The sequence below is a fragment of the Hemitrygon akajei genome, chromosome 3, assembly GCF_048418815.1.
Source record: "Hemitrygon akajei chromosome 3, sHemAka1.3, whole genome shotgun sequence".
Taxonomy (NCBI): Eukaryota; Metazoa; Chordata; class Chondrichthyes; order Myliobatiformes; family Dasyatidae; genus Hemitrygon; species Hemitrygon akajei.
Genome location: NC_133126.1, coordinates 42933468 through 42952176, shown reverse-complemented (window position 1 = coordinate 42952176; position 18709 = coordinate 42933468). Strand labels below are relative to the sequence as shown.

At 38.2% G+C, this 18709-nt stretch overlaps 1 protein-coding gene across 11 annotated transcripts in view; it reads left to right on the top strand.

Annotated features, from left to right (window-relative positions):
• eml1 (EMAP like 1) overlaps positions 1–18709 on the top strand; it is a 223163-nt gene that overhangs the window by 152940 nt on the left and 51514 nt on the right. For 5 of the 11 annotated variants that reach the window (XM_073039693.1, XM_073039689.1, XM_073039696.1 and 2 more), the window contains 5 exons: positions 3195–3324; positions 8241–8291; positions 12462–12596; positions 13358–13386; positions 16765–16791. In XM_073039693.1, the coding sequence (XP_072895794.1) occupies positions 3195–3324; positions 8241–8291; positions 12462–12596; positions 13358–13386; positions 16765–16791 (372 nt within the window). Of the gene's footprint in view, positions 1–3171; positions 3325–8240; positions 8292–12461; positions 12597–13357; positions 13387–16764; positions 16792–18709 lie in introns of all 11 variants that reach the window. The other 6 variants (XM_073039692.1, XM_073039700.1, XM_073039691.1 and 3 more) reach the window with 5 other exon arrangements.

The following is an 18709-nucleotide window of genomic DNA, read 5'->3' as shown; positions in this document are numbered from 1 at the left end:
TTCTGGCGGACGGAGTTTAGGTGCTCGGCAAAGCGGTCTTTCAATCTAGTTCGGGTCTCACTGATGTACAGGAGGCCAAACCAGGAGCACTGGATACAGTATATGATCCCAACAGACTCACAAGTAAAGAGTCGCCTCACCTGTAAGGACTGTTTGGGGCTCTGAGTGGTAGTGAGGGAGTAGGTGTAGCACTTGTTCTGCTTGCAAGGATAAGTGCCAAGAGGGAGATCAGTGGGGAGGTTCGAATGGACAAGGGAGTCGTATAGGGAGCGATCCCTACAGAAAGCAGAAAGTTGGGGTGGGGGGGAGGGAAAGATATGCTTGGTGGTGGGATCCCACTGGAGATGGTGGAAGTTACGGAGAATTATGTGCTGGACGCAGTCTGGTGGGCTGGTAGGTGCGGACAATTGGAACCCTATCCCTGGTGGGGTGTGTGAAATGGAAGAGATGTGGTTGAGGGCATTGTTGATGGTGGAGGAAGGGAAGCCCCTTTCTGTGAAGGAGGAGGACATTTCCTTTGTTCTGGAATGAAAAGCGTCATCCTGAGAGCAGATGCGGCAGAGACGGAAGAATTGAGAGAAGGGATTGCATTTTTACAAGTAACAGGGTGGGAAACAGAATAGTCCAGGTAGCAGTGAGAGTCAGTGTGTTTATAATAGGCGTCTCCCATTTTCATTCCGCTTCCCATTCCGTCATGTCAGTCCATGACCTCCTCTACAGTCACGATGAGGCCACACTCAGGTTGGAGGAGCGACACCTCCCATTCCGTCTGGGAAGCCTCCAACCCTGATGGCACGAGCGACGATTTCTCAAACTTCCAGTAATCCAACACCCACCCCCCACCATACCCCATTCCCTTTTCCCTCTCTCACTTTATCTCCTTACCTGCCCATCACCTCCCTCTGGTGCTCCTCCCCCATTTCTTCTGTGGCCTTCTGTCCTCTCCTGTCAGATTCCCCCTTCTCTACCCTGCATCTCTTTCACCAATTAACTTCCCAGCTCTTTACTTCACCCCCTAATGGTTTCACCTATCACCTTGAGTTTCTTCCTCCCCCTCTACCTCCCACCTTCTAACTCTGACCCTCATCTCCTTTCCTCCAGTCCTGATGAAAGGTCTCGGCCCAAAACATTGACTATTCTTGTCCATAGATGCCGCCTGGCCTGCTGAGTTCCTCCAGCATTTTGTGTGTGTTGTGTAGAAATAATGGTTTCAATTCCTCCAGGAATTATTTTTCCAGAAGTCAATATTTGAACCTGATAGGTTGGAACTGCTGTTGGTAGATTGTTGGGGGGTGAACTGCACAGATGTACAGACCCAACCTTCTAATGTTAAAAAATTTGCACGTCTGAAATCAGACTCAATGAGTATAGGGATATCAATGGTTGAAGTAGAAAATTACATTGAAATGATGTAATGGTAAAAAAAATGGGAAATGTCAGTGAAACAGAGTATCCTGAAACCTTTCAGAAAAGGTCAAGACACATTTTTATCTAATTTGGGCTGATGGCGCCAAGGCTAAAAATTAGACTTATAAATTCAAAGACCTCCTATGGAGCACATTTGAAATTATGAATGCTAGCATGAAGTATTATATTGTTTCTGTGGCATGGAAAGGGTCATTAACTCATCATGGCTGTGCTGGGTTTCTGTTTAACATGAGTTTTCGTCTAATTCAGCCAACGTATTCTTCCTCGCTCATTTGTTTATCCAACTACCCCTTAAATGGATCCATGCAAATCCGCACCTTGTGGTAGCAAATTTTATAATCTAAAGCAGTTCCTCCACAATTTCATTTTGGATATATTGGATTTCAATTGTGACTCATTGGTTTGGCCTTGTCTGCAAAAGGAAGTATATTCTCTTTAAGTTTTAGAGAGAGACAGCTTGGAAATACGCCCTTTGGCCCATCAAGTGCATGCCAGCTGTCAACCATCCAATTATAATAATCTTTCACCGATTCCCACAGATTCTTCTGTTCATTTAAACACAGGGAACACTTTGAAGCAGCCAGCCAACTTACAACCTGCACATCTTTGTGATGGAAGAGCAGACAACACATTTCAACGTTTTGATGTACAAAGCCAGTCTTTAAACTAGGAAGGAAACCCACACAATAACAGGAAGAATGTAAACTTTGCACAGACAGCAGCCAAAATGGGGATGGAACCCAGGTCTCTGGTGCCGTAAAGCAGCAGCTGTGCCCCCGTGGCACAAGCTTTTGCATCATCCTAAGTTCACTCATCAGTCTAAACCTTTCTGGGGGAGAAAGCCTCAGCCTGTTCAATCTTTCCAGAAAGTTACATGTATGCACGTGTTTGCATTGATTACGTGTGTCATTAACGTGCTCATCTGAAAGTGGTCAAATTTAAATTCTTATCCCTGACCACAATTTTCACTGGCTGAACTGACCCTATTCTATGTGATAGTAAATGTGACACAAATTTTGCAAATGGAGATCTTCATGCTGGCTGTGGATATTATTGCTGTGACCCATCCTATCAGGGTATAGTTCCTGTTGATCACAAAACTTCTATAGTGAAATACTTACTGAAAACTGCACTTACATTGGAATGTCTCAGGGTGAACTTCTGAAAGTAATGTTATCCAGGTAATTATTTACCCCCTGGCAACGCCTCGGGGTCTGTTTACAGCATGGAAAGCTTAAACATGAACAACTGTTTGCCAAAGGTTAGGTAGATTTTTCACTGTCAGCCTTGTTTATTCTGAGCTGCTTCCCTGCCTTAGTTGGTCCTCTCAAGTATCAAAGAGATGGACTTCTGATTGCTGGTAGTAATGCTACAGGACAGGAAGCCCTTTCCAAAATGGGTTCAAAGACTCTAATGGGAAACCAAGAGCCTCTTAGGAGACAAATCCTAAAATATAAAGATTAGTGAAAGGCACTTTATGATACAATATGCTTTTGGTGAACCTTCATGAAGAAAATCATTCTGAGAATGGTTCTGATGAGTGCTAACTCACCACTTCAGATTTACTTGTTTTAACATGGTAAACTAGAAGTTTAAAGCAACTCATCAGCACCTGTGTGCTTTTCTTGCCGAGGATATGAATGCATTTAATCTCCTAAATTAAAACAGCTGTGAAGGCTGCAATCATTGCATTGTAGACTATTAATATTATTTACTATAAGAACGATACTGCACAGAGAGTAGTGATATGTTTGCTTGCTTTGCAGCGAGACCCTTAGTGCAAACCCTGCCATTAAGACCTACAGTTAACAATGGAACAGTACTGCCAAAGAAAGTAAGTGGCTCTCTACCATCTCCTTCTGGAACCAGGAAGGATATAACATCAGCAACCAAAAGGTAAAAACAAAGTAGCAGATGTAATTAATAATATTCATCATATGCACTGTAATACTTCATATGTCTTAAATCACTTTATATCTAAATGAACTCATTATTTGTATTAAACATTTTATCAGTTGCCAAATTTCCACTGAGTCCTTTTCAAACTTGTTATTATGCTTGGTACAGGTTCATATCGGTTACTTCTGGAGGTGCTCCCTATCACTGTCAGCATTCGGTCAAAAAAGACCATGTCTAGCTACCTCTTTTGAGGAAGTAACTGAGTCGAGTCCTATGCTGGTATTATGCAAACATCCTGATAGTATTTGATAAGTTCAGTATAGTGGATAAGCTATCTTCTGTATTAATATTGTGTGTGTTTTTTATTATCATTGTGTTCTTTATCTTTTGTGCTTTTCTTGTGCTGCATCGGATCCAGAGTAACAATTATTTTGTTCTCCTTCTCCTTGTGTACAGGAAGTGACATTAAGCAGTCTTGCATCTTGTATCAAAATTTGTGAATGGATGAGAAATCGGACTGATTTAAAATGCAAATGAGTAAATGATTCCATTTAGTAAAAATTGCTGAATAAGCTGATTCATGGGACATGTTACTCTTTATTTGTATTAAGAATTGTTTTCAAAAGTGCAAATAAAAATGGTTTGTGTTGTTGGGGGCGTGGGTGGGGGGGGGGGGGGGAGTGTGGATTGCTCTGCACCAGATTAAAGATGAGAACTGATCACAAAGGCATGTTGGAATTGACATTGCGAAGCGTTAACTGGAAGCTTGAGCATTTTCAGACCATTGGCTCCCATCAGTTTTGTTTAGCTTGTAGCATTATTAGGCAATCATTCTAGCAATAATTTCTGAATTTCTCAGTAAAAAAAAGTTCGATATCCAAGCAGCCATGGGGTAGTTGAATCAGATATATTTCCTTAAAAGTTTTATCTTCTTTCTCCTTGAAGGTGTAGTAGGTTCATTTGTGATATCCAGTATCACAAGTATCCAGTTGTTCGATAAGCATCAGGAATTGGATTTTATACGGTACCCTTGCACAGCAAAATGTCACCAGATTGATTTGCAAGACAGAATGATTCAGAAGAATATAAAGTTATTGCATTGAAAGTTTGACAGGATTAATGCAGATTTCACCTTTCCCTGTCTTTGGTGTCTGTAACAGAGGACCACAATCTCAAAGTGAAGGATTGAAAAGAGTAAAAATTTCTTGATCCAAAAAATATTGAATTTCTGGAATTCTCTACTCTAGGAGACTGTGGAGGCTCAGTCACTGATTTTATTCAAGACAGAGGTCATATTTGAAGTCAAGTACTGTAAAGGGAGAATTATGGAGTTCAGGAAAGTGGCACTGATATAGGAGATTTGTCATAATCTGTTAAATGATGGAGTAGACATGAAGGATCCAGTTTACTCTTGTTTCAATTTCTAATATTCTTATTGAGATATCAACAGTTCAGTTTATTCTTAGAATGATTCAATAGCTTCCTCTCAATGTATGTTATTGTATAGTTATTTTAAATTAAAAAGGTATTCTTTTAAGTTGCTCTCTGATTCATATTGCACATTTTTTCTAGATGGCCTCTAGGTGACAAACCAAGTGATATTTTTTCTTCCTAACTGGCCTTGAAGCAGTAAAATCAATGGGCGATTAGAGAAGAGCAGAAACCATTTTTTTCACATCAATGCATCAAACGTTTTGTAGGAAAGCTGAAATAAGTTGCCGTTCAAGGTTATCAAGTAGAGAGAGGAAGATTGAGGAAACGTTGCATTCCATGACATAAGTCCACAGCCTTAATGAATATGAAAAGAAGATAAATGTGTTTTAGTTAACTCAGTTTCACATTTAATATTTGTATGTCAAGCATATTGCAATCCCATTGTCTGCTGAGGGAATAGCTCCAGTACATGGTTAAAACCTGAGTGTGTCATGGTGCACGCTTGCAGAACTGGACCCAGGTGTGGAGGAACAGCAGACTCTCTCTGTCAGGGTGGTCACTGGCACCGACTCAACCCAGCGGCGGCAGATGGCAGCATCAGTCACAGTTAATGCTGTCAACGACTGAAGCCAGGAGTGGAGGAACAGCAGACTGCCCACGAAGAGACAGAAACAAGAGGTTAGACACTGAAATACCAACAGAGCATTGGAGGCACGAGCGAATGACAACGCAAGACAAATTATTCTACACACAGTAGGACAACACTTGCAAAGCACAACGGGAGTCCCCTTTAAATAATCATAGAACACAGGAAACATGAGTCGGTCACAATCAACCCAACAAGACCAAACAGAAAGCTCCTGGGCTTAACGGCTTTAACAATTAGTAAATGCAGGTGCTCAAAAAGCCCAGAGATTTTTGAGATTTAATTTATGACTGAATTTTTGCAAAGGCAAAGTCTATTTGTGTTAGCTGTGTTCATGAAGCTGTCCTTAAAATGTTTTAATGAATATTACATGATGCAAATGTTATCTATTTGTTTATTTATTTAGAGATGCAGCAAGGTACCAGGCCCTTGATGAGCACTTGCCACTCATTTACACCCACATGACCAATTAACCTACTAACTCGTACATCTTTGGAAAGTGGGAGGAAACCGGAGCTGCCAGAGGAAACCCACACGGTCACGGGGAGAGCGTACAAACTCCTGACAAAGAGAGCAGTGGCATTTTACCCAGCCGCTGGCGCTGTAATAGTGTTATGCTAACTGCTAAGCAAAATTTGAAAAGAAGCTAAATTTTTTTCATTCTAGAAGAGTTTACATTGAATTTACAAGGATAAATTTATTCCTGGCTGATTTGGACTAGTTGTAGTATTTTAATAACTTTATATTCAAATATGCAGAATAGCTTTACTTTGAAAACGAGTACCCAGGCTGAAAGGTTTTAGAGTGAAGTGGGCATATATTTACACTACAGCAGAGTATTAGTAATTTTTAAATACAATTAATCATGCTGTAAAAGCCCTTTTTAAAATCAGGCTAAACTGTATGATTGTTATTTTTTCCTTAACAACTGGCAGAACAGGATTAAGAGATGAATGATGTTACAGATGGTTAAATAAATATTGGATAGGTTCTGAAAAAGGACATAACTTTTAATTTGTTCCTCGAGATAATATTTCCTGTCATATAAATTTGGTCATTATTAAGGAAGCTGATTTCAGATAATTATCCTGAATTATTAAATAAAGGCATTTTGTGGTATTATTAAAGGGCTTTCAAATGATCCTTCCACTCTTCTGCATTTAGAATTTTAAAAACCTGCTATATTTCCAGGTGTTATTGATTAAGATGTTTGTAAGAAACAGTGGTGAAATTCCTCATCAATTGGAAGTTCTATGGCTCATTTTCAATCTGTCCGCATTTTTGTGACAGAGACAAAATGTTGCCTTTGGCCCCATTTTTCTGCAGTGAGTGGGTGTCGGAGAATGCGCTACTTCATTTCTCCAGATGGAGCACTGTCAAGTATGCAGGAACATGTGTTGTATGTCTCTTTCTCACACTAACCCTAACCTTCATGTTAGACATTCTAAGCCACACGTACAGGCTCTGAGCAACTGCCAGCAGCAGGATTTGTGACATTCTTAGGCCACGATCCCCCATAATCCTAAAATAAAGCAATTACTTTGCCTGTAATACACACGCTTAAAGAGAAACTTGCATTGAATTGTCATTAAATTTAGATTAAATAGCTCAATGCCAGCTAATCAAGCAAATGTTTTCTCCTGAACCTCCAGAAATCACTGGCTAGGTCTCAGCTGGCTTACTGTATCCAAATCTGTGAACTCTACTTTAGGAAGGATGTCATTGCCTTGGAAATGGTCCAGGGATTTACTGGAATGGTGCCGAGTACAAGGAACCCAGGAATGAGGGAAAATAGCTGCATTGAGAAATTGGAAAGCTAAAAATGTTCTCTTTGCCAAGCCGTCACTATAGGAACTGCAGAAGATCAAATAGGAAGTTTGCCACCACCCTTCCCAATTAGGTGTGGACAATAAATGCTGACCTTGCCAGCAACGTCCCCATCTGGGTAAGAGACTACTAGACAGGTATATGGAGGAATTTAAGGTGGGGGGGGGGGTTATATGGGAGGCAGGGTTTGAGGGTCGGCACAACATTGTGGGCCGAAGGGCCTGTAATGTGTTGCACTATTCTATGTTCTATGGGTAGATAAGAAAGGAATGAGAACATTGAATAGAAATGTTGAAAATGCAAGGTGTTTGATAAAGTGAAATAACAAAAATCTATTTCAATTGAGAGGTGGGTAAGTAAGCAAACAAAAATGTTTTAAGTGGTCGACAAAATAATGATGAGAATGAATTGAATATTTCTACTACAGATATTGTGGTTGTCTGGAATATACAACATAAAGAAGAGGCAAATTAAGATTTAATATTAACTTTCAAAATGGAATTGGATATATACTTGAAAATCGCAGGATTTTCAGGGCTATGGGGACAAGCAGAGAGGGAGTGGGAAGACATGGGAATGAAGGGCTGGCAAAGGCAATATAGCCTTCTTGTGTTCTGTGATTCATCAGTCCACGATTTAGACTGCCTTTCCTCAGGATACCAGGAATCTAAGCTAGAAAACCACAGAATATTTCTGTCACACTGCCATTGCAAAACCATATATTCACAGGTCATGCCATTTAATGACTGTGCTATGTCATTGTTGCATTTAATTACTTACCACCTTCATGCTGTTGTGATAGACCACTGACAATTCACTACACCAAGTACATTAATGCTTTGAATATTTTCATTGTCAGCTTTTTAAAGCTATCATTGTTGTATATTTATGACCATTTTTTTTCAATATCGTATGTCTTTTTATTTATTCCTTTTTTATTTTCTACATAACATTCATTTTCCTTCTGCATTTTTCTTTCCATTCTGCACTTCATCTCTGGATGTAGCAGGCAAGGGTGTCTGACTAGTTTGTCTAAACTGAATAAAGCTACTAAAAGGTGAGGTTACCATGGAATCAGTTTAAATAGAAGTTTCTTCAGTGGACTCTGCTAGCATGCATTAATCCTTTTCAACATTTCGCAGCACTGCTAACAGAGTGCCAATAGCAGCCATTGCATTTTGAAATAAGGGTTATAGCCAGAAGGAGCAAAACAAATTGATTGCATTAAGTAGAGGAGTGTTAAGCTGAGTGCACAGGATTTGCAAAGTTATTTATCTCTTGTTATATTCCAAGCAATTCTGAAAGAGAAAATGACATCAAACACAGTACAATGTACCTAACTGGAGGAGAGCATTTATTGTCCATGTGTTTCTTTAACCCATGATTTATGGTGCAGATCATCACACAGCGTCCCAATAGAGGTCTTGGTGATAAATACAAATAATTCCTCCTTGCTTTCTTCATGTTTCTTTATTTTTGGCTAGTTATTTGGTCAATGTCATTTTATGAGTATTATTTGCTACTTTTAAGCTGTAGATAACAGAGCTTTATATATTTTACAAATATACAAATATAGAAAAAAATTTCTTTATTTCTATGTGAAATAGGATTTGTTCAAAGTTATTTTTGAAAAATAATCTGTTCTGTTTAAACAGAATATCTACAAATAGAATTAAATGTGCCTTAACTAGAGGTTTGACATTAAATGATCAGAGAAATTTAGATTCTGAGGGCAATTATGTTTACTGAAGAAAGGAGTTTCTTTCATTTCAGGAATACGTCTGCTATTGGTTCTAGTCTGATTCTTTTGCTATCCATTGGGCAATCTCATCCCTAGTATGATCTTAATATTATGAAAGAATGACTCTCAACAGATTAAAGCTATATAAATTATTACTTTTACAATTTTTTACTGCATTTCTGGGGCTTCATTTGAATGTAGTTCAAGGGATTTTTGACAAGAATGAGATATTTTGTATCAGTGTGCTACAGTATCTGAGATGTATTAAATTATTTTGTTACACATGACTGTTGATACTGTATAACAAAACTAAAGCTACTACATTAAACATCAAATGAGCTTAATCATCTTTTTATATTGTTGAGATCTCCAAAAAAAAGAAACAACTTTAACAGATATGTAGCTGAAATATTTTCAGTTAGTTGTTCCAATATGCCTGTCAAGCCAGAAGGTTGATTATATTTAAATTTCATTTATGTAATTGGAAAACTGTGTTCAACCAGTTTCTGGCGATGTTGTGTCTGATAAACTGTAGAACTCCAAGGTAGGCTAAATTGTTACTTGTATAAGGAACACAGATAGTATACCTCGTATAAAATACATTCACCCTTTTCCTTCAGATGCACACTTCATTAGATAAGTTTTATCTTGTACTGTTGGGAATTTGAGAGACATGCCTGGTATGTAAAACAGGTGGGCTTTCATTGATAAAAATAATAAATCAAAGCACACTAAAGCTAGCCAGATGTGGTGATATGATGGTTTGTTGAGGTTTGGGAAGTGAATGGAATGTATACTGGCATTTATTGCTGTACTGGAATATTATAACTGATCCTACTGAGAGGTTCACAAATCAGTTAGCTGAACAAGCATTCTAATTTTCAAATCTCCCCAATTTCTATTTCATAACATTTTTGTTCAAAACCTCTTACAATTATTTTCTTTCCTTAATTCTTCAACATCTTCCTCAAGGATAAGAAACGACATTTGTTTTCACTTGTTTTGAAGTTTGGAGCTCCATACTAAGATGCAAATTAAGGAGCCATCTTTCTGTCTCAGGAACATAGGCATAGAAGGCTGCTTCCATTAATGCACAATTCCTACCCAACTTCAAAGTTTTTAATGAGTTCTGTTGGTCTGGTATAACATTACAATGAAGTGTTTCACACTGCATTTTACTTTCCTGCCACTTTCATCACTGACTGATCCAGCTAATTCCATAAATTTAAAATCATCATACTGATGTTCAAGTCCTCTCTGATCTCGCACCTTCCTATTTCTGTAAACTCCTCCTGCCTTAGAAATGTCTGAAAATTCTACTTTTCTCCACTCCAGTCACTTTCACAAAATTTTCTTCCACCATACACCCCCCACCCCAACGTCCTTAGAGTTGGCAACAGCGCCTTCATCCTTCTCAAACACCATTGCTTCTCCAGCCTCCTCCTAAAACCTTTCAGATCCCACCTAAAACCACTTGTTTTGATGAAGAATTGCTTCAGAGTTTTTTAAGTGCTTTCTGCTTTGACTCCAGATTAAGTTGTATCTGATTATAGCTTGATGAAGGAATTTAGGATGTTGTAATTATGTTAAAGACATTCATAACATGCAAATTGATGTTTCTGAGAATCTGCACAAAGACCTATCAGAAATTATAGGATAGCATTGTCACACTGGATAATAATTCTCACTTCAATGATTCAAAGCACGTTTACTATCAAAGAATGTGTAAATTATACTCCTTGAAATTCGTTGGCTTACATGCAGCCACAAAGCAAGAAACCCAAATAACCCAATTTAAAAAAAATAAAGACAAAAACTACTTAGATTTATCTACTTGTATTTAACAAAGAATGAGTTGTTGGTCACAGAGGCCAAAGATATGGTGGCAAAGATCTGATAATATAGTAGAATTACAATAAATGTTCCTGCTGCAGTGTTTCTCTGATTTGTTTCTCATCTAGAGAGTTAGCAAGGAAGGCTGACGTACTGTCACACTGTTTTTAGCAATTGTATTAGCAGAGGTGCATGGAAAGCAGATTCAATCTTGAATGAGTTGGTTGTGGATTCAATTCTCACTCCAGGGACCAATAGGCAAAAATCAAGTTTCACCCTTTACTGTAGCATTGAGAGGTTACAGTGATGAGGTGATGATCCCCACCCCTCACCCCATCCCTCAATTGGTTTAAAAATCTGTGGCATTATTCTGGTTTAGATCATGTCTGAGTTTTCCAGGTGTATTGGTCAATTTTTACACATCAAACAGCAGCACAAAACCAGACAATTTGGCTGTTATTACACAGCAGTTCCACAGACTTTCTGGGTGATAACTAGCTGTTGGACTCTTTAAATGTACTTACTCATGCAAAGTCAACATCACTGCAAGGCCAGCTTCTACTGTCCATCGGTAATTAATCGCTGAACTGAATGGCTGATTTGGCCATTTGATCTAATGCCATATAAAGGTCAGACTCGTTAAGGTTGGTTGATTTCCTTCCTTGCAGAACATTAGTGAATCAAATTGCTTTTTGGCAATCCAGCTATTTTTATGACTTACAATTTTCAGCTTTAATAAGTATATCAATTAAAATTCCTGAGTTGCTGTGGTGAGGTTCAAACCTGTCTCCAGATCAATAATTCTGACTTCTGAATATGAGTCCAGTAATGAATAGTTGTACCATAATCCTACAGTATCGCAGCATCATAGAAGAGATAACACTTCAAAAATATTCAGTTTACAGTAAAAGTCTATCAGGGCAATGTGGTTCTTGGTGGGACCAGTGCCTGAAAGCCACTGCAGAAATACAAGTGTTTCTTCCAGTTTCCATCCTAATCATAAACCAGTACTGGAAAACAGTGAAAAGAAATAATTTCTCAATATTGCTGTGATCAATATCTTTCCAACTCTGATGTATAAAGGCCACAGTTAAAAGAAACTCATACATCTGTGGGAAATATGCTCTGTAAAAAATGCCCAATGTTTATCATATTCAGTCAGTTGTACTGACAGAATATTCCTAATACGATAAACCTAGTATGAAATCATGTGACTGGATAATGCTGATCCTTTCCACACAAATTCCTTTTAGTATTAGAGTTTAATATCCTTGTCATTATTAAGATTTTTTAATGTATATTCTTATAAAAGCAATCACTTCCTTTACAAACACAAGAAATTCTGCAAATGCTGGATATCCAAAGCAACATACACAAAATGCTGAAGCAGGTCTGGCAGCATCTATAGAAATGAATAAACAGTCAATGTTTTGGGCTGAGACCCAACATCAGGGCTCAACAACAGTTACTTTACATGCAGCTAGTATGAGTGCTTGCTTCACATAAAACAGTTGTGAATAAAAATAATTTGAATGAAAAGACATATGATTGGAAGATGTTGCATTTGAAATAAGTAGAATTATTTCTCAATAAATTATCAATGACAGAGAAGTTGTCAATATTTTTGAACAAATGAACCATATTTTAATGTAGTGCTGTGAAGAGAAGCAATTCTTCTGAACGTGTGTCTTCAGCAGCACGAAGAGAGAGTTTCGGAGATTCAAAGAGCAATAGGACCCGCACCGGATCAACCAGCAGTGGATCTAGCGGCAAAAAGATCAGTGATGGGTGAGTTAAAGTGCATATGTACAATTTTCTGACTTGTATGTCATTTCTGAATTGAGTTTAGTAGGATGTTATTGCTACTTCTGTGTAACAAAAGATTGTGGTTAGCTGATAACACAGATGAAATGTCATTAATAGTCTTTCCCTCAGGCTTCAAATGCTTCCTTTAACTTCAGCTCCAAGCTCCAGTCTGAGGATTTATTACTCTCTTCAATGCCTAGCAAAAAAATTAATGTAGGATCTTATTAGGGCAAATCAGGGCAAAAAAATCAAAATAACAGCATTCAGTTTATATTCTTAATTCCAATAGTTTGAATTTGTATGAATTGAATTTGATTAGCAGAAGTCAAACTTACAGTACGGCGAATGGTAAGTCAGTCCAGTTTGGATTTCGATGTCGTCTGAAATGCCTCCTTAGAAGATAGTTTTGGACAGATTGACGTTGAAATAACTTGATGTGATAACAGAATTGAATACTAACCATTGTGTGTCTTAAGCACCTGTGAGAATGACGAGGCTTAAGTAGACTGAATGTTCCCTGCATCAACACCGTGCTTGCTGGCATGTAGATGATGATTGACTTTCTCATCTGACATTGCTCTCACAGCTGTTTAGATGGTTCCACATTTGCTCAGCAGTTTCAAAATGTATTACTGTATTTTTCTAGGCTAGTTATATAACACATTAATTGCTCTTTTAATGCAAACGATCCATCTAAGAGGTACCAACACTAAAGATACATTCCAATGCATTTTCTTTCATAGAAAATCCAAGGACCCTCTCTATAATGCAGGTGAGTAGTTTTGTAAATCATTCATTTTCAGCACAAAAGAACTTATCAAGACAGTCTGTAAATTGTGACGTTCTTGCTTTTTGCTCTTTCCCATTTCAATTTTCTAATTTTTTGAATAAAAAATTTCTATAATTTTGTTTTTGTTTCTATAAATTTTCAAACAGATAAATTTGCAAAGCCAGAAATTAGGGATTTGACCACAATGCCACACAAGTTTGCTATGTTTTTCAGCCATTAAGAAGGAAACTCACTTCAAATCTATATCAAATCCATTGACTGTTAGGCATTGGATTTTTGTAGAATAAGGAATGGGTCACAATACGATGCTCTGTTAATGTATCATTTACATATCAATTAATAATGCTTTCAAGAAATGGGGTATTTGTTCCCAAGGATTTTGCCCTCTTCTTGACCCAACTACCTTTCAGGAGATATGTATCTGCCATGTTTCACTTTCAATCAGAAACTCCTTTGTTGTCGATATTAAATTATATATAGAGATGCTTTGGGAGACTTAGCTGTGGATTATCATGGTTACCTTACTTTTTTTTTACCTTACATTTCCCTTTTTCCTTCCCTTATTCTGAAGAATGGAATAAACATTGCATACATAATGTCTTCCATTGCAACCCTCTTAGGAAATACAGCTCTACAGCAACGCTCTTCCAGCTAAATGGCCCACCGTTTTCTTGACCCGCATTTAAATCAGTGTTTTTCGAGGATGTTGTTAAGATCTGGACAAAAAAATTCTCTCTAAAAGATGACTAATCTTCAATAATGTTATTTTATTACATAATGTAGGTAAATTGTATCACTTTGAACCTATTGAATCTCTGGTTTGAAATGTTTTTCTCACAAAAGATCTCATAAAACTAAATGAAGAAGTGCAAATGAGTTTTTTCTTAGTGCCCTTGTCAACATCAATCCTTCAACCAATATCACTAAAACTAATTGTTTATTCATCAATCCCATCACTGTGTGGAGAGCCTTTATGTTTACAAATGGTCTACGGCATTTCAATAATAACACACCAAAGTTTCTTGAATAATTGTCAAATATTTTGAGAGATCCCAAAATCATGACTGACACAGTATAATGATTAATTCCTCTTCTACTCAGTAAGAAATACTTACTCTTATCCATAAACCTAAAGTAATAAGAAAATCCATTCTCTTAAACTATTTCCCCTGCATCTCCCTGCATTTTCATTCTTAATACAGTTGTTTCCCTTCCTTCAAACTGGTAACGGCTTCTTCCCCGCCCCATACCTAGCAGCAACAGATTTAAATTTAAATACCCCTCTTATAGAACAAAACACATGTCATGTCATGCTAAAGAAGGGTAATAGGAGAATAAACCCAAACCTTGGTCAAAGAGGTAAGTTTAAGGTAAGACTTAAGGAGAGAGAGAGTAAAAGGTGGGATGTTTATGAAATAAACCCCACAGCTTAAAGCTTGAACATCTGAAAACATGATTTGACTTATGGGGAGTAAGAATGATTGGATGCACAAGAGATCAGAAACAATACATTTAGAGGGTGCAGGAAGTGATTAGAGAAAGGGATGTACAAGTCTGTTCAGATTTTCAAATAGAAAGAGAATTTCCAAGATTGCAATGTGCCACAATCAGTTTGAACACTCTTGGGCTGTGGATTGCTTGACTGTGATGGTAGAATGTTGGACATGAAAGTCCTCGGTGTAAAGGTGGAAACCAATTCCCACCACTGCTGATGAGGAGTTTGTATGCCCTCCCTGTGACCACATGCGTTTCCTTTGGGTGCTGACAACAATCCAAAGATGTACCAGTAGGTAGATCAATTTGTCACGTGATTAGGCTGGGATTAAATCAGGAGGTTGCTGGGCAGCATGGCTCAAGGGGCCAGAGGGGCCTATTCTGTGCTGTATCTCAATAAAAAGATTAATTAATTAAGACATGTGCATGCATCATATTGCTAGGGGGCAGCATGTGGAGTAAAAAGTGCCATTGAAAGAAGAAATGCGATGTATGACTTGCGAGGTAGCATAAGATACAGGAGGAAAATCAGGCAGGACACTTGACCTATCAAGTCTACTCCACCATTCAATTGTGATTGATTTATTACCCCCTCTACTCCATTCTCCCTACCTTTTCCCCATATCCTTTGACACCCTAATAAATCGAAAACCCGGCAACCTCTGCATTAAATATTCCCAATGACTTGGCCTCCACAGCTGTCTGTGGTAATGATTTATGCAGATTCAGATATGGAAAAGAAAAGATTCATTGTTGGAACGATTAGTGAGAGAGGAGGATTAGTATTGCAGTTTATATAGAAACAGCAAGGACACCTCAGTAGACCTTTGGAGAGTATCAGGAGAGCCGGAGGGAGTAGCGATGAAATTCAAGTCTTGGATGATGTCAAGAGAGTAGAAAGGGAAGATAAGTAGAAATGCTCAGGGTTGGGACAGGGAATTGGGTTGGTGGGGGGGGGGGGGGGAATCTCCTTGAGGGGAGGCAAATGACGGGATTTTTAGAAGGAAGGAAGAGGAGAAAACGGGTGAAGGGGCCAGGAGAAAAAAGTGAAATGATAAGGGTTTGGGGACCATAATTAAAGCTGGATGTCCTTGGGAGTCCAATAAACGTTTCCTCCCTCCCCCCCTCAGTCCAAAGGATTGCCTGAACTTTTAAAGCTGGTGCATTTGTTGAATTTCAGTCAGTCTATCATCCGAATGAATACAGACAGTTCTGTTTTCATTAAATTAGATATGTTATTACCATAAGGCAGAGATACATTCAGAATTATGTGAAAGTGCCCATTTGGAGAGTTTATTTGTTAACACAGAATTTTCAAAAAGATATACCAAATGAATTGATTTTTAGTTATGTTGAAATTCCCTTCAGGTTTAGTAGGATTGAAATTACATTTGCTCACAATACATCATAAATTAAATCTGCGTATAACAGATTTGGCGGGAGAGGAGTGCACCACGGATTACATCCATAGCAAGCAAGGGACTAGCGTGATCTTATTACAGCTTGGAGCATTGGAGTTCACAGTTCAGTCCCAGCATCTTCTGTAAGAAGCCTCTGTAGGTCTTCACCGTGTAATCCATGGGTTTTCTCTGGTTTCCTCCTATTTCTAAAGGTTAATTGGTTGTTCTAACTTGTCCCGTGATTAGATTAGGGTTAAATTGGGGTTGTTGGGGATTGTTGGGCAGTGCGGCAGGAAGGACCTATTTCGCTCTGCGTTTCTAAATAAATAAACTAGATTGTGAGAGATTATTCAGAATATGTAAATAACTGTGGCTAAGAAGCCATTAGAACAGGTGTTAGGTGAGCCTGACTTTGCTCATACACATCTTTATCTAGCACTTCTGTCTCTGTCTCTGTAATCACAAGGGAAACGCCGTGTGACTCATTGCAAAGGTAGGTCTCATTTGTGCAATACTCTAGCTCTCTGAACGTACCTGCCTCCTTGCTGTCAGGTCTCATTCACATGCACACACAGCCTCTTCAAGCATGCTGACATTTTGTTTTGAAATGCAAAGCTTGTGTATTTGGAAATCACTTTTCAATGTAACCAAACCTTTCAAATGCATTAATGAGACTTTCCTTGGAGCAAACCATCATAGACTTCAAATATTTAGGTTTTTGGGACTAACAGAGTAATGGCGATGAGGTGTCCTGAATCATTTGTGGATTTTTGGGCAGTCTTTATGTTTTGCTGGCTTTTTGAGTCATGTGATTGAGGTGCAGAGAGCTAGGTCACTTGTAAAGTAGTGCTGCTGCTTTTCAAATTTGCTACTATAATTCTGGTGTTTGAGGAATAAGATCTCATCGTTTTGTAATATCCGCATGAAAGTTTGCCAAAATATACTAATTTTTACTAACAAAATTTTTGTAGTGGATCCAAGCTTCGTCAGAAACAAATTTCTCAGTCAAACATGAATGCTTATAGATAAAACATAGTACAGACATAAATGCTTCTAGATAAAACATGTAGTTTTTTTTCATGAGCATAAATTCTTCAAAGCAGTGAGCAAAAGATGAATCTATAAAAATCAAAAAAACTGCAGATGCTGGAAATCTTAAAAATAAGAAATGTTTAGCAGATCAGATGGCATCTGTGGTATAGACAAACCTAGCAAGTGTTACTTGGGTGTTGTGGTGTCTAAACTAGTCTCAGTTTTAACTATCGAATTAGAGGGTAAGTTACTTTGAGCGATAGCATAAAGCATGGTGATGGAACTGTGGACAGTGGAAGAATGGAAATACATTGTCTACTTGCCTTCACATGTTTTATCTTATCACGCAAAGTTACTTCGCAGAATCATCTCAGAAGGCTCTGAGATGCTTCATCGACTGTTTTGCCACTTGCTTTGTCCATTCAGTATTCTTGTCTTCCAGCCACAAGTTTCATTTCAATGTTTTCTCATTTGTGAAAAGATCAGTAACTGCATTAGGACAAAAATAATCAAAGTTTAATGCCAAGCTATGCAACATTTGTGACTATTAAATATGGAATTAACCACTAACTGGATGAGAAAACTGTCTGGAATACAGTTTGAGGTTTATGACTGTAAAGCCTTAATCACTATATTTTATGACTGAAGCCGGTATTTTAAGAGTTGAAAACTGTGGAACAATCTGTTGTTAAAATACTAGTTTATTCTTCACTAACAATGTTAAACATTAAAGCCTCCTAGTCACCGATAATCCTTTTATTGCTTCTGCTCTCCCATATACTCGGCATCTATGACAACTCCATGTAGTTTCAGTACAGGTGTTTCTGGGTCAGACTCCAAAACTGATTGCCTCTCCCAAAAGCAGTGCTGGACTCCTTAGTCTTCTGTTGAACCAGGAACCAACTGTTCAAGAACATGGAACCACCTCAGTTAAAGTTACTGGGAAGCTTGGAACTCGCAAGTCACCCTCTCTGACCCTGCCACTTTCTAAAAGTCCAAGTCAGGTTCTCAACAGCCCGACTGGCATGTCGAGGTCTCCAAGTGTGATCAGCCCACTTAAAACCCCAAGCCAGTACTTCCAGATTTGTTTTTAATCTCTTACCTTTTACAATCGAGTATTTGATGGGCTGTAAGGAACATGCCTGTTTGTTTTTATTTTGTTCTCTCTTTTCCTGTACGTTGTGTTTTCCTCTGTCATGCTGTCTTTTGCCATCTCTTGCTTTCTGCATTGAGTTCTTTGTTTTGTATGTTTAATATCTATTAAATGGCATGTTGAGTCACTGATGTAACTTTGGTCAGATGGAATGTCACAAGTTGCTGCATTTTTGAAAAATTCTGCTTCATTGTTTCAACATGAACACTACTCACTGCATGGAATG